General features: G+C 39.6%; 1 protein-coding gene across 2 annotated transcripts in view; it reads right to left on the reverse strand.

Moving 5' to 3' along the window:
• igf1ra (insulin-like growth factor 1a receptor) overlaps positions 1-16,137 on the reverse strand; it is an 81,733-nt gene extending 65,596 nt beyond the window's left edge. The window contains exons 1-2 of one of the 2 annotated variants that reach the window (XM_036212389.1): positions 14,932-16,137; positions 3,514-4,074 (exon numbers count right to left, since the gene is read on the reverse strand). In XM_036212389.1, coding sequence (XP_036068282.1) covers positions 3,514-4,074; positions 14,932-15,037 — 667 coding nt within the window. In that variant the 5' untranslated portion in view covers positions 15,038-16,137. The remainder of the gene's footprint in view (positions 1-3,513; positions 4,075-14,931) is intronic. The other variant, XM_024281804.2, reaches the window with a different exon arrangement.
• Positions 16,138-16,665: the final 528 nt, after the last annotated feature.

A 16,665-nucleotide genomic window follows, 5' to 3' on the forward strand; every position in this document is an offset into this window, starting at 1 on the left:
CAGAACAACTGACAAGGACGATCAGAGATGAGGCTAAGTGAAGTGGAGAAAGAAGAAACAAGCAGACAGCACGTATGAAGTGTGGAAGAAACGGCTTGCGAGGCGGGCAGGACATGCAAGGCGCTGGGTTGTTTAAGGAGGAAAAACAAGGCGAGGGAGGAGATTTTCCCAACACACAGAACTTCCTTTAACTGAGAGCTCGCTGTTAAGCCTGTATGTTTGACATTTGTCTGACTTTTCCCCTCAGAAGCTGTACAGCTTCTCAGAAAGGGCCTCTTTTTGCATCGCTGCCTGCCTCTGAAAGCACAGAGCACCTCTGCTCCAATCTCCACTTCTCTTAACTGTCACTCCCACTCACTTCTATCCAGTCATAAGTGCGGCATTAACCTGGCTTTTTGCTGTTCTGCTTCATAATGATATGAGCATTCGGGTCTGAGAAGACTGAGCTAATACAAACTGTTGTAGGATGGTGGAAAAAAAAAAGAACAAACATGTGGCAATGCTTTTTTTAAGCTCTGTGAAGTACTTAAAGGCCCAGAGGCTAAAGTGGAGAGCTAGCAGACATCACTCCCCTTCATGTAGTGTAATTAAAGAGGAGACCGGGCCGTTTTCACAAGAAAACCACTGCATGCCCTTGAAGGGAACATCTGTACTAGAGAAAAACAAGGCAATTATGCAAAGGGGTGGAGGAAAAAAAAGGAGGAGGAATCTAGCGCAGGACGGAGAAGCAAACACATCAAGCCTTAAACAAAAGACACACAGATGTAAATCAAGGTATATTAAAAAGGCATCAACCAGCCTGTTTTTGCCTCGTCTCCTTGAAACAGTGCGTGAGCAATATTCACCTTTTTCCAAAACACTATGAATCTCTCCTGAAGTCTTTATCTGCAGCCTTGAGACTTCAAGGTCCCCGAGATGAATGCATTTACCCTGACCTCAGCCTGCTCAGACTCTTAAGTCTGATGTGTGAGCACCAAGGGCTTTACCACAAGAGACGCACATAACAACTACTGTGGAGAAAAAAAAAAAAGATGCGATGGGAAAAACTTGTGCGACTGCACCTTTTTTTGTTTTCTTTTCGTAACAAAGGGAATTGTAATAATAACACAACAATCATAAATCTATACTGCCAATTGTGCATAGACTAAGAATGAGATAACATCAAGCAGGAAGCTGCAAGCAGCCACTGAAGCCAAGAAGAAACTGAGACGCAGAAACAACACTGCATTTCTATAGAGCCAGACGTGAGAATGACGCACTCGTTTCTCACCATTTGTTCTGGAGTTTCTCGCAAAGTAAAGTAGCAGCAAAAAAAAAGACGATCCATAAAGGTTTGAGGAATACTATTGACTACCTACAGAGAAAAAAATGGAAAACCGTTGGTAAATTATGGCAATCTGGACGCACCACAGGAGCTTTGAAATAACTACATTTACATATTACATATAAATTGTACAGATCACTTCCTTTTGGGGAATTGGTGACAAAGCATCTTTTCAGTGCACTCATGGGTGCACTCACCTGGAAATGTAAAAAAATATATATAAATCCATAATAATGCACAAATTTGAGTTCTTATGAAAGCTTGAAAAATAATTGTCACCAGGCTATGGTCATTTGGTGTAAAGTTTACCTTTGAACACGGAAGTCAAGGAAAATTGTTCCATACTGAAAACAGCCTCCAGTAGTCATTGGTACCTAAGGGTTAGATTCAAACCCTGGAAATGGAATCTGGGAGGAGCCCAGGTATGGACTGGCTAACCGTCCAGAAGGAGTTGCTGAGATAGGATTCAGCAACAGCAAGACCACAAAAGGTACTAAGCAAAGTGGATGGATGGATGGATGGACGGACGGACACTTGTATTTTTATATTAAGCAATATAGAATGATAAAATGGGAAATTCTCAGTGTTGAAACCAATAACTAGGAGTTTCTTGAATTCCACAGAATAGAAACAAAAACTTGCCACCAAAAGACAAATTGTGATTCTGGTGGAAAGCACTTGAATAAGGCTATTCCAAAGTACCCGAAAATTTTATTAACTGTGTCGAGATCTTGTGAGAGCCATACCATATGATTCATAATCGCTTTATACTTCCTAAACTATGTGGTGGCCAATCATGTGTTATTGATGCAAGCACTGTCCCCTTCTCCCAACAGCACAGTGATGTGTAATAATTGGACATCATTTGATGACTAGTTAGATGAATCAAATCAATTTGCTGGTTCGTACTGAGACTTCATTTGATAGGCCAAACAGACACAAGGCATTACATCAAAATGCCCTGCAACAGAGTAGCAGCACCAAACTGTAAGGGTCAGAGGTTCAGCTATTTCCTTTCACGGTCACCCCTTTGTGAGCTGCAGTCAGTCAGCGACAGGTCACTCAAGAAAAGATTCCACACGCTAACCAGCTTCGATCACGTTAGGAATCCTGGTACTATGATTACCCAACATTTACTACCATGTGCTGTTCTGTAATTGGGATCTGTGAAAGAATTTGAGCCTCTGAAAACAATTTCAATGGTCTCTTGTTTTAGGAGAATAATGCATGTGACCCTTACTTCAAACGTATGTATCACCCTACTCTGTGAGGCCCTGAGGGAAAGTAAAAAAAGAAAAAAACTTTTTATAAGGAAAAAAAAAAGACCATTATCAACAGTATATCTTAATGAGAAGCAACATGGGCAAGACGCCTTGGGTAGAAGAACAGACAACAAAGATCTGATTATTCCAGAAAGCAATGTTCATGAAGTTTCATCTATAGCTCAGTGTTGGCAGACTTTAAAAGAGCCTTAAAGAGGAAATGAAAGCGATAATTTCATTGAAACAACCCCATATCTTTATGGCAGCTAAAACTTTAAAAACCTTAAAGTAAAGATGTATGTAACTAGTTACTAGAGGAGCTCTGTGAATGTCTGAGGCAATATCTGAGCAAACAGCAGGAACAAATCAAACGCTCCTATTGAAAAGGAATTGGAAAAACTCCCATACATTAATATGACCCTCCTCTGAACTACTTCAAAAATGCATGACCCTACCACTTTGGAAACGTTAAACAAGGAAGACCTTCCCCCAGAGTCTACAATACACCCTTTTTCGTAGATTGCAAAATGTCCCTTGGGCAAATATTTAGCTGAAATGGTCCAGACTGGTAGGCTACCTCACGTCTTGGCAGGGCTACTCTAACCTCAACTTAGAATGTCTCTCAAATACCTTGTGCTCTATATTGCAGCCATCCTTCACTCTTCAAACAGTCTGATCTAAGACAAGGTTGCTGTAATGAAGACAGGAAACGTTTGCTTTGGCTCACACAAAAAAAAAAAAAAAGTCCCACGGTCTAATTGAAAAGAAAAAAAGAATCTTTCACAAATCCATTTGCCTCACTTTCTGGTGAATATATCAGATTTTACAGAAGCACAAGCTCAAGCCACATCTGTGTATTCTCACCAGCAGACCTCCCAATAGAAACAATCCAGTTACCAATAAATGACAGTAAAGACTGAGGGTTACCTTTCTGGCAATGGTTGGAGCTCCAGCAGCGGTAGTCTAACTTGTTCTTGTAGGATGTCTTGGGACAAATAGGGCTATTCTTCATGATCCCTGGGCAGACGTTGTCGCACTCTTCCAATTTCTTATTCAAATTGAAAACATTGTTGAACACAACATCCGTTATCAAAGACCAGTCCACCGAGTCCAGGTAGCACAGTTCAGAGTTCTTCGCAATCCGTACGGCGCCACGCGTGATGTTTCTCAGGTTGTACAAGCCTATGTCCTTTAGGCTGGTCATCTCGTAAATCACCAAGGCGTAGTTGAAGAACAGATTGCGACCACGGATGACACTCAGGTTGGGAAAGAGCGTGCTAAGGCTCTCAAGGCCGGCGACGCGAAACAGCAGCAGGTGGTCAGTGATGACAGTTAGCTTGGGGAAACTGAGGGAACGTAAGGCCTCGAGATTGTTGGTGTTTTTTTTGCTGATGAGGAGGATATGGAGGTATCCCTCAACCACCGTGCAGTTCTCCAGAACTTTGAATTCGCTTATGTCGTTTCGGATGTCGATGCTCAGCTCACAGACTGGAACACAGAAAGAAAGGGCATGTTAGTCCAGTTTAAAAACACATTCAGCAAACAGCTTTTAAGGCTAAAACAAATGGAATGGTGGCTAGGGCTGCCACGATTAGTCGACAAATCGACTATTAAAATAGTCTACGACAAATTTAATAGTCGATTAGTCGTTACTTTATATTATATGGAGTTAGAGTGTAGTAAAGTTGACAGTTGTAAAGGCATTATGGTAGTTTTTTGGCCTATTTTAGCATTTATTAAGGTTTTTAGGCTATTTTGGAGTTTGGCTTATATTTCAGCTACATACTGGCTATTTTGGCTAATTTAGCTTTTTTTAGGCTAATTTGGAGTTTAGCTAATTTTTCAGCTGCAGGCTAGCTATTTTGGCTAATTTAGGTGGGGTTTTTTTAGGCTTTTTTGTAGTTTAGCTAATATTTCAGGTGCATACTAGCTGTTTTAGCTAATTTAGGCTTTTTTCAGTTTTTTAGGCTAATTTGGCATTTAACTGATATTTTAGCTGGCTATCAGCTTCAGTGTTTACAGCTATTAGCTTTAGTAATTGCAGCTATCAGCTTCAGCGTTTTTAGCTATCAATTTAAGCATCTTCAGCTATCAGCACTAGCATCTTCAGCGGCCAAATTCAGCTTCCAGCATTCACACTAGCATTATTTCAGGTATATATCTAGTTTTTAGTTAGTTTAAAGCTAACTATCAGATGTGTGCTTTGTATCCAATCGATGATTAGTTGACTATTAAAATAATCGTTTATGGCAGCACTGGTTGTGACACACAATTGGTGACACAACTAAGCAGATTTGTCAGTTTACGACATATCTCTATTTGAAGCATGTTTTTCTGTTAATTAAAACAGTAGTTCTGGCAGAACGTCTTCTTGAACTCTGTGTACAGTCCTAGGACACCATGTTACACTATAGTAAAAATTAAGTTCTTTCCTTTTCTGCGTACTCCCCAACAGGCAAGAGAAAATGTCATAAAGATAAGAGAAAACACCATTTAGTTTTACACCAATAAGCAAAAGTTTACTTGATACCATTTCAGCATCACATCAGTAGACAAAACCCTGCATTTCTCTATAAAAGCTTTCGCAGTCACCTCAGATAACCCAGGCACGTACATGAGCCAATTTCTGAGCTCGGAAAACAACACTTGAAACCACAGTGCCTGGAGCGTCCACTGAAAACACACACATGCTCACACACACACTCTCGCATGATGAATTCTTACCTATGCAGTTGAAAGCAAACTTGTTTTGGTTGCTCGCACTTGCACTGCCAGTAACAGCTCAAATGTGCCAGTTTACACAATTACTCAGTGACAGTACATGCAAGAAATTATAGGAAAAAAATTAAGGAGAGAAAAACTATGGGGGAGGTAACTTTTCCTAACTTTAAAATATCATTTTATCAAAATTTTGAAAATGTAAAAAAAAGCAAATATATTCAATGTATTATTGAAAAGTAAAATACAATATATGGCTGATATGTGAATATTTTACAGCCAAATATAAAAAAAGAAAAAAAATCTTTTTAATGCCAAAATACGCAAACAATACGTTGTTTTATTATTAAGCTTATCTTATATATTATAATCATTATGAATGTTATTAAAATATATATTATATTTTACTATTTACCTGCTTTGTAAACAGTGTTTTTAAATGAAACATCTTCAGCATACATGCATGACCTTTTTCAAAGCCGTTTTATAATTCTAGAGAATTTAAGTGTCTTAATAAACACCAGGAGGAAAAGTAATTAAGCATCAACCTCAAAGAAGCACCTGTTGCTGCCGATCAGTCGGAGAGAGGTTATCAGGCCACTTTCGAACGTTTCTCAAGCAGTTCGTCAATCATTCTTAGTTGGGAACATCATCAAGCTGAGATCCTTCTGCAGAGTTGGCAACCCTCTCAGGACTGGGTGTCAAAACAACCCCCTTCCCCTGAGGTCAACCAATGTATCAGTCAACAAAGAGCCCCTCCAAAAACTAAGTTTTTAACACATCAACATCTGAAATATTTATATATCTTTCAGAAATTAAAGTGTCTCTGCATATTTCACAAGGCTCAGCTCAATGCAAATACTTTATATCAGATGTAAGGTACAGTGGTGGGAGGGTAATGATTAGGGCTTTCATTCTTTAGTAAAATAGTAAATAATTAATGTTATTTTCCAATATATTAAACAGTTATATGTACAATTTTGTGAGCGCTTATTGGTCTTAAGTTTTATAAAGCAGATGCGTTTTTTAAAATTTGTGCTTATAAATTATCATCATTTGTTTCAGTAAATATGTAATTCCATAACTTTAAAGCATAAATATTACACACAGCCAAAAATGCTTTCCGTTTTAATATCCCTTAAATGTTCTTTACTCCGGTCTTGAGGGATTTAGCTATTTTCCTTCAAGTGATATCTCCTTTGGAATGAGTAATCAACCTGACTATAAATTACAAATGTGTTTATGTCCACATAATAAATCCCATATTGATTTTTTAAACAAACAGCTTTAAAGTGGTATTTGTCAGGATATTATTCCTGCGTCAGCAATGCGTAATCACATACAAGTAGTCCAGGGTGTGTATTTACAGAGCGACAACTGCATACTGTCCAGGCATAAGCTATCGTTTGCAGAATGAGGTAAATATTACCGGTTGCAGTCTGTGAGATGCCTGTAACCTTATATTGTTAACTCACTAGTGCTTATTCAGTGTAAAGCAATCATGCTAAAGTCAATTAAACGAGGAGCTTGTCTAAAGGAATGTCTTCATAGGAGACACATAAGATCTAAAGTAGAGAGATTTTCTCTAAATCCAGAGACATAGTACATTTTCAAGTGAAAATACAAATATTCTTTTAATTGGAGTTTAACTTAATATGTTTTCTTTACTCAACTACATTAACTAATTTTTCTATTTATGTAATACAGTGAGAGATTAAATATTTACACTACAAATTTACAGTTTTATTTTAAAAAATATAATATAAATGAAAATTAATTGAAGTGGTAGCTTCTATTTAATCATAAAATATTTTTTAATAAATGAAACTTCTACTCGTTTGTGCTTACTTGAACAAAATGTTCCATCTACAAATTCATTTTTATTGTCTGAAATGTATAAAGTGTTAACTCAGATATCCCAGAACTACAATTTGTGTGCACAAAACATAAACAGTAAGATAAGCTGATCTCTAAAGAACTGCTGAGACTTTTATGTCTGCAGTATTAGTCCAAGAAAACAAAGAAGTTGACATACAGCCATAAGACACAAACATTGTGTTTCTGCACTTTAAATGAACTTTTATTACCATATTCCAGGGGAATACTTGACTGTGACTGGCTGCTGGATGTGGATGCACATCTAAGAAAAAAAGTTCCGATCTACATCACTGTGCTGGCTTCAAAAGAAACTTTTGCTTTATCATCTAGACAAAAACAAGCAGTAAGAGGTGAACTTTCTCTCTGAGATGATGCTTATTTTGACTCATCACGACGATCACCATATATATTGATTTCCTTCGCCACTGCAGCCGAGGTCGGTGCCAGTTCAGCGACGCATTGTCGTGTTACTGTGACAACGGGCCGCGAGGTGTGCACCCACAACCAGCAGGCTATCAGAATCGAGTATTCACCTCGACCATGGTTTAAGTTCATTTAAAGTGCAGAAACACAATGTTTGTTTTTTAAGGCTGTAAATCAGCTTCTTTGTTTTCTTAGAGTAATATTGGAGAAATAAATGTTTTTACTGTACTTTAGAGTTTTGCTCGTCTTACTGTTGACGTGTTTTGTGCACGCAGATCACACATCTGGGATTTCTGACTTGACACTTTATACATGTAAAAATTTTAGATAGTAAAAATGAAGGACAAATTTTCTCTCTGGTCTGTTTTTGTTCAAAAGCTGCATATTTTCATAAAAAACGTACCTAGTAAAACATTGGGATCAATCACCACCCATAAGTGTGATTAATCTGATTATTTTTTTTAATCGATTGATAACATTAATATATATATTTGTGCACTGACAGTTTCTAATATATATATATATATATATATACACACACACACATGCTCACACTCATATAAACATATAAATATAAAGAATTTCCATATAATGTAAAGTGCTAAATAAAATACATATTTATGTTCTACTTTAAATGAACTTGAAATAACTTTGCGAAATACTTATCAGCTCACTCAAAGAACGGTCAGTGCAGGAGATACTTTGACATATGAGCTCCTTAGTTAAACCTGTTACGTTCTTAAAGAGGCTTAGGACACTGGTGCGGTGACCCTGCCACGGCGCATGTCCGATAAGACCCGTACATTTCCACTGCTCGCCTTTGATCCCCGTCAAAACATCGCCAAAATCTCAGATGAGGGGTCAAACAGGCATATAAATCCCACAGCTGACCTTCGGTTATCATAAATCTTACTATAGTGTGGATGTATACATTACTAATGTTTCATCAAATTAATACATCTAATGACTAAAAAATGTATTTCAATACGTTTTTTTCTCCAATTGATTGTCTCCTACATATAAGCCGCGAGTTTTGTGGGGATCAGTGGGCTATATTTGCTCCAGATTTGGGGGTTTTACTTGTCCAAATTTAGAACGGAAACAATTACTCCACTAGAAAATAGTATTTGCTTTCCCCAATCAACACCAAATGCCCCTAGGCTCCACTTGTAAGCTATCGAGCTGCATGTCTTCTTTGTTTCATTGAGAATTTTCTTCCAGCTTCTCCAGCAGCTGGGGAGGGAGGGAGGAGGGGTGGAGCCACTCAAATACAAAGACTAATTTGTTTGTTAGTAAAGAGAAGCTCTAGGCTCCACTTCCTGATGAGGGCATTAATAAAATCAGGGGGCGTCTGGCAGAGGAAAGATAAGATTTCAGCCAAGCCTATCGAGAGGCCGCCCCGGTGTAAAGCCGCAAACAACCAAAAACTACAATTCACTATTTCTGAGAAGTGTATGGAAAAGAAAAAAAAATGCTGGGACCAAAATACAATAAAAAGAGAGGAATGACACCACCCTCCTCTTTACAATTCCATTCTTCTGCCCGTTAGGCATGTTAAGTACCAGGAATTCCAATCATTTCCTAGCAAGAAAGGCTGAGAGGGATTTCGCCTCAAAGAAAACCTACAGGCTTCCATGATTACAGGATTTTGTGGTAATAAAGATGCTTAAATGAGAATTAGTTACTAAAAAAAAATTCTTTTTGGTCATAAATCATTGCATAATATCCACAGCGGCACCCCAGACTGAGCTGTAATCTTGCACACATGTGTCACCCCCTTCTATGTCTCTTTGCTTTTCACACTCCTGAGTAAACACGCATATCTCCACAGCGTAATGAGATCCATCCGCTCGTGTTTATGATTGATAAACCCTGGCCTTGCTCTCTGTGGAGATGTCACCAAACAAACGCACGCCGAGAGAGCACACCTGCACAAGCACAGCAAACATGACCCCTGGGAAAGAGGGGCACCTACTTTTTTTATTCTTTGGCGGGGAGGGTTTATCACCAGACATTTGAAATGGAATTTAAGGGTGTATGTTCCGGACAGAGTCCTGAACCTTGCCTTTGGATTGTATTCAGACTGCCGTTAGGCGGACTTTCCTGTTCGAGAATAAAGGTTGTAAACAAAACTGTGTGACTAAAGATCTCTTCGCTCATTGGCCAGGAATTAGGAGGGCGGGGAAACGCAACAAGAGATAAAATTACGGAATTCCTACGCTTTTGAATCCTTGTCAGGACAGTTTCACTTATTGAAACTGTATATTTCACTAACTAATTTTGAACGTCTGTATCAATGTCAGGTTGAAGACTTTTTACTGCTACTTTGGCAAGACGACGGCTATGAAGGTAAAATGATAGGTGTCAATGGCATAGATTGAGAAGCAATGTGTATCACGTTAAACTTTGTTTTAGTAAGCCTGCCTCATTATTGTCGTGTAATGGCATTGTTTTTAAGAGAATTCTGCTAAAAAGCTTTTAGGATGACGTAACAACAACACTGGACGTGTGTGCCCCGAAGCAAGATATAGAAATGTGAGTAATAAGCGTTTTCAGATGTGTAAAAATAAACTTTCTAATATGTCAGCAGTTGGACCCTTTTTCCTCTTTGATAACACTACAATCATTGCTGTACATCTGTCCTATTGCTTCATTGCTACTTTGTTTATATCATGTGACCACCGGCTGCAGTGGTCATTTTGGGCCAGTTATTCAGCAAATTTTATTCAGACCGAGGAATCTCAGAGCGAACCGAAGATCAGTCCCATTGGAAACGAACCAAAACCACCTCGAAGATGGGTCCAAGAGTGGTTCTTGGTCCTGGACTAGAGTTCCCTTGCGTGTATTCAGACAAAAAAATTTGTTCTAGATTATCTAGATTGGTTCACTTTAAGCAGACCAAATGTGTCCAGTCTGAATAAACCCTAAAGGTCCAAAAATTGTTGAAATGTGTCATTCTTTTCTGCTATGAATTCCCAACCTAATCACTATATAGTGCGTTCGCCATTTTAGTGCTGTCTGAATCTACTAATCCCAAAATCGAGTGCACTCAAAATTTCCCAGAAGTCTTTGCAAAAAACTAGCGTGCATCGATGGTCACCAGATTAGCGAATATAGACCACAATGAATTGCAGTCTAACAATTTCGAACAAAAACGTGGTTAAATGTAATATTTGAATAAACCATCCACATTTTCAGCATCAGAACAAAGTGGAGTCATAAATAAACGTTGTAAAATGTTTGTTTTCATTCGATTTTCACTTCGTGAAATCGGTGATGTCATATCTGGTCTTTAGAAAAACTAAAGAAAAGTAGTGAGTATCGTGTCCGAATTACCTTTAAAGTCCAGGGCATTATATAGTCCTGAACTATATAGTTTTTTAGTAGTTAGGGGTTAGGCTAGATCTAAACAAATGTGGCAGAGTAGCAGTAATTCATTAGGACCATTGGCTCGGGGCAAGCCCGTCCCCATTTCCTGTCACCCACCTATTTACACTTACAGCCTCTCAAATCCTCAACCTAACATTAGTGGAGAAACAAAAATGTTGAGCAATATTGGAGCTATCCAGCCGTCCAGTTTTAAGCCAGCTCAGATGAGGAAAACGAAGGTGCACGTGAACCTAGTCATCTACAAGTAGATGCATCAGAATGGATTGGAGCAGGAAGCTAGTGGCCCGCCCTGCATATTTTCTCCATCACAACTTAAATCTTTTCCAAACTGCATTTTTTCATCTGCTCCTGATTTGCAAATATTTGAATAAAGAAATACTCAAGAATGTAATTTTAAGCTCCTTTATATATGTCTTCCACCATCAGAAAAATGCTACAGGAACATGTAAAAAAAAACACAATTTCAGTCAGAGTTGGCCTATACGTTTTTATTTGGGATATTCTTTCACACAAATTACTTCTATAAAGTAAAATATTCTCTATTTTTTAATGGTTGGAAAATGCATAGCACTTGCTCTTCTTGCTTTGCTCTAAAATGTTGTTCAGGCTCAGACTGTAAGCGAGCATGTCACCATGCTGTCACATCACCTCGCACCTGCCACATCAACTGGCACTAATCCACTGCATACTGGAAGTCATCTGACCAGCAGTCTGGTGGGCCACTTCCACTCAGCAGACCTTTCTTCAAACACTGAGGCTCAGATATCACCGAAACCCTAAACAGAAACTCTACACTCCTTATCATAACAACTCTCACATAACTACTCCCTTCATCGAGGATGAGGCAAGCGGGCTGGAGGAGAGCTCCATGACGAGCTGCTTTTTGAGGAATCCCACTCTGCAACACTCACAAATATATGATTCACAAAGCAAGAGATAGATTTTTTTTTTAAATACATGACGAGTTTTACATTTTTCATTCAGCATGTTCAGACAGAATAAAAAGCAAGACAACTATAATAGAGGAGCAAGCACTTCCAATCACAAACTGTGCAATAATGTCCAGGCCCTTAAAGCAGCTGCCACTGATAAAGTACATGTGGCTAGCCAGAAACGGCCTCCGAGTAAATCTGATGACGTGCCCTTTGAATTAGAGCGTTTAATTTAGCATCGTAAACCTCGGCTGGCAGTCTGGGCAGGCTGCTGAAGATTGTTGGACTGGGCAAGCCCAGTGACACACTTTCCAATCCTTACTGAGGTGCACGACTTCTGATGTCCGACGGGCAAAGTGCAAACCAAAGGCTGCGCGCAGCTGTCCGACCTCTGGTATATGGTGGAATGGGGCACCTTGGAGTAGAGTGACAGCAGCCACATGCTCTTCCCAAAACCCCAGAAGGACAGGCAGGAGAGGAGTGCTTGTTGAGCCCAATGCCCAGTGACGTCTGATTGTTTATTCCTCCAATGGGGTTTTCCAAAGCACCGTGTTCGTTCATAAATGACTGAAGAGAAACATTGGCCTGCCCTCACGGAGCGCCACAGAGGGCGCCTTTACGCTCACAACCCCTGGACCAACGTCGATGGCGACATATCTATTTATAACCAAAAGCAGCACTGCCAAGTGATGAAGTTAAGCGCATCACTCACTCCGTACAGGAGACTGACCACACAAACGGCGAAAAAGCGCTCACAGAATCTCCAGTATTCCAATGAACTAAATGAAGTTTTGTGTCTGTTTTGCTCAACTTTCCAAACACAGAGGCTCTATCTTTGCTGCACTCGCTCCGTCTTTTAGACACACTTGGAAACCGTGACATGGAAAGTCTACAGCAGTGAGACTTAAAAAGCAGCTTAATCACGCTTTATTGGTTTGGCTGGATTATCAAAATGAACAGATAATTTAAAAGTCCAAATGGAGATCTTTGGCATTTTTTTTCCAGCAAGTGATCACCAAAGCTGGAAATTGTGACCTCCAACCATCCTGCGAAGTAAACACTCAAGCGAAAGCGATGACACCAATCCTGCTATTCTAAACAGTCGTCCTCACTGAATTCTTTCCTATGCGAGGTTTGATGGATAATACACCATCGGTATCTGAGGGCAGTGACTCCCAGCCTTTTTCAAAAAAACAACAGAGGTCACTGAGAACTAATATTTTGTCTCTGCTTGAATCTCAGACTGCTCAGCGCAGCTTCTTCCCACACTAAGTTGTACTCACCTTTGGATAACAAGTGAATTAACAAAAGGGATTTGGCACTGTTGTCAAACATTCTCAAGGGGATGCAGCCTATGTGACACACACAAGCATGATCTGTAGTCTAAAGGTGGCAATCATGATGGTATTGAGGCCAATAATTGATGCCAGGCTTTTAATCTGAGAGCTAGCAGATTAAAAATGTCAAACCAGGAGAGATCTGAAAATCAGCTCAAAGGCAATATTATATGTTATCATTTGAATGGATTTGTTAATCGAAAATGCAACTGAGGAATAAAATATTTCTATTCCTATTTAAAGTAAAGTTATGTATAGTAAACTTTTGAGCCTCACATAAAGAAGGATTTTTAAAGTAATTCAAAAATATATTATTATTATTCCTAAATGTTTACAACAGATTCTCTTAATATATCGTTAACAAACCAATTATTACAGGGAGCACACACAATCAGTAAACAGAAGCCTTTATTGATCAGGTGGTTTATTTAGAAGGGGAGAGTATCGCCTTGACTTTGATTAAAATCAGCTTTTAAACTTTTGGCGTATGAGTTAACATTGTCCAACCTTTTAAAAGAAATCTTAATTTGTGGTTTTAATGCTTCAGAAAATAAAATCCTTCTAACCCTAACCAACATTAGGCACCACACTCTTTGTTAACAATGTGGAGGTACTGGTATGAAAGCCTTTTTATCCTTTATGTTTTAAAGATTTTACATCTTTAAGTTTATAACTTGTGTTTAACTTGTAACTAATTATGTTGTATGAGTTGACATTTGGTCCTCAAGTCTGTAATAACGTTTTAAATTCTATTCTTAAAGATTCAGAGTGAAATGGTTCAACAAAAAATGGCTGAAAAGGAAGATGTTCAGCAAATTTAACAAGCTACTGTTTTAGAGGTGTCTTAAAAAGAGCCTGATTAAAACTGTTTTATTAGTGCTATTATTAATTGTTATGAGTACAGTAAAAGACGAAAAAATAAATTCTGACCATTTTTTTTCTCATGACATGTTTTTATTATTATTGTTAGCTACTATACTTTAAAAAAATGAAAATTGTAATTTGAAGAGGAAACAAGTTTTTATTTTCAGTCAGTTTTGAAAGGAATACCTGCTTTATTCAGCAAAAAAAAATTTGTTTTGTAACGTAATTTTAAATTTGCATTTATTTTTTAATTAGTAAAAATCGACGTTATTTCAATTTTACTCCGGCGTTATGAGGGGACAACAGAATTTGGGTGTACACGACGCGACACGCGAACTGTCCACATGATCGTAGTAGTAACCTTCATCTCCGCTCCCTACTACGTTCATCCTCTGCCTCCTGCGTGCCTCACGGTCACATTTTACCGGCTATTACTTGAGATCACCCCCAAATTTAGCTACCTGAGGGGTCCATTCGAAGCAGATCGCTGTCTGTAGCGACTCTTTAAGCTAACCGTGGTCACCAGCGGACAGCAGCTGTGCCACATGGTCTTCTAAAGCAAACAGTTTTCGTAACAGCCGGCTTTTGTCACACTCCATAGTCGAGCCTCAGACTGAGCATGTAACATATATTTATCATTTAAGACATTTAAAATGACTCTTTACTTCTATTTCCACGTAAGTCTTTATTTTAAAATGTTACATTTGTGAACAAAAAAAGGCGTGTGAGCTCCCGGGCCTTCTCCTCTTTCAGCAATGCAATCTGGTAGGAGAGAGAAAAAAATGAATCTAACAAATACTCACCCTCTCCATATGTGGAGCAAATGCAGACAGCGGAGACAGACAGCATCAGACCCCAAAACAAGGTCAGCCTGCCCATCGATGTTACTGATCCCACGTTCCAGGTCATTATTTTCCTCTCAAAGTCAGCTGGAAATTGATCCAAAACAAAATAAAAGGGTTGTACGCATGTGCTCCTCCGTGGAGAGCATGTGCGATTAAAAATGGTGAAACATAGACTTTAAAAAATGAGGGAGAAAAAAAAGACTACTCTTTGGCAGCCCTTTAATCTGGCTTTGCTCTAAAACATAAATAAATGCGCACAGGAGATTTGGAAATGGAATCGTTTGATTAAATAGACATGTATAAAGGCTAAAACAGTCTGCTATTTTTGCCAATCACCATATCCTTTGGCTGGTGTGGCACACAGGCCAGTGATTTTCCCGGATAAATGATCTCCATCGTCATTCTCCATCATTTGAAAACAACTGTGCGTTCAGGCCCGGCTGCTGTTAAGAAACAATGACTTTAAGCAGAAGCCTTTACCACCACGGTAAAATAACAATAATCCCTCGTGAGAGTGACTCTGTGAGGCGCGCGCGCGAGGAGGGGGAGGCAGCAGAAAAAAAAACCCGTTCAGATCCGCAGGGGTGGTGGCCGCGAGCTTGAAAAATGAATGAAAAATCCGTTTGCTTTTGCCATTCAGCCAGCACTGCCCCCCCGTCGACCCAGCGGACGCGTCCCGGCTCCCCTCCCACCCAAAAAACCCACAACCCCGACCTGCTCTGCCCCGGACTCCGCGCTCCGTCCGGAAATCTAGCGCTGAAAGAAAATCCCAGACTTGTGCCACGCAGGAGAATGGGTCTCCAAGCTAGACGACCTCGGCTGGGGTGGGAGGGAGCGTGCGTCCACGCAGAGTCCCTTCTCTTCTTCTGCTCCTCGCAGCTTTGCGTTTCTGCTCGCGCGCTCGATGGGGAGCAACGGAAAGAGGTCTGGCGCGCGTGCTACATCCACAAACGCTTCTCCTCCGGCTCGCCGTCAGGTAGCGTCGGCTGCGGGTCTCTGCCCCTCCGTGGAATCGCTGCTGTAAACAAGAGTCGGCGTCTCACACATAAACACATAGTGCTACGGATAAGGTGGCGAGGAGCGGCACGGAAAACCTGGAGCGGATTCACACTCCACTGGCGACGTCCCCGTCTGCAGCATCACGGCTCGAGTCTCCATTCTTTGTTTTCCTCTGAAGAAAAGAATCCTCACTGATTCCACACTTTTATTTTCTTAAACATAAAAAGGCAGCCTTTTAGTTTTAAAGACCAAATCCAGTTTTCTTGTAGCCTTTTATGATGGAGGACATATATAAAATAATTTAAGCTTTAAACTACATCCTTGAATATTTATTTATTCAAATCGATTTCGAATCAGGAGCAGAAAGGTCTGCATATGGCCAAACTCTTCCTGCTCCGCTCCATTCTGATGCATCCACTTATAGTAGATAGATAGATAGATCCATTAGCGTCGATATTTTCTCGTCTGAGGGACTCAAAACTTCACAACTTGATTTCTCACAATTTTTGTTGGATTAATGTTAGTTTGGGGTTGTAAGCAGATATAAACTAGCGCAAAAGTGTATACGAAGGGACTATGGCATGTGTCAAAGTCAAGGCCCAGGGACCTGATCCGGCCCTCGGAGTTATTATATTCAGCCCTCCAGATCATTTTATTTTGTAGTTATTAATGGTCAATGTTATCTTCTGCTTA

The sequence above is a fragment of the Oryzias melastigma genome, linkage group LG6 (assembly GCF_002922805.2).
Source record: "Oryzias melastigma strain HK-1 linkage group LG6, ASM292280v2, whole genome shotgun sequence".
Classification (NCBI taxonomy): Eukaryota; Metazoa; Chordata; class Actinopteri; order Beloniformes; family Adrianichthyidae; genus Oryzias; species Oryzias melastigma.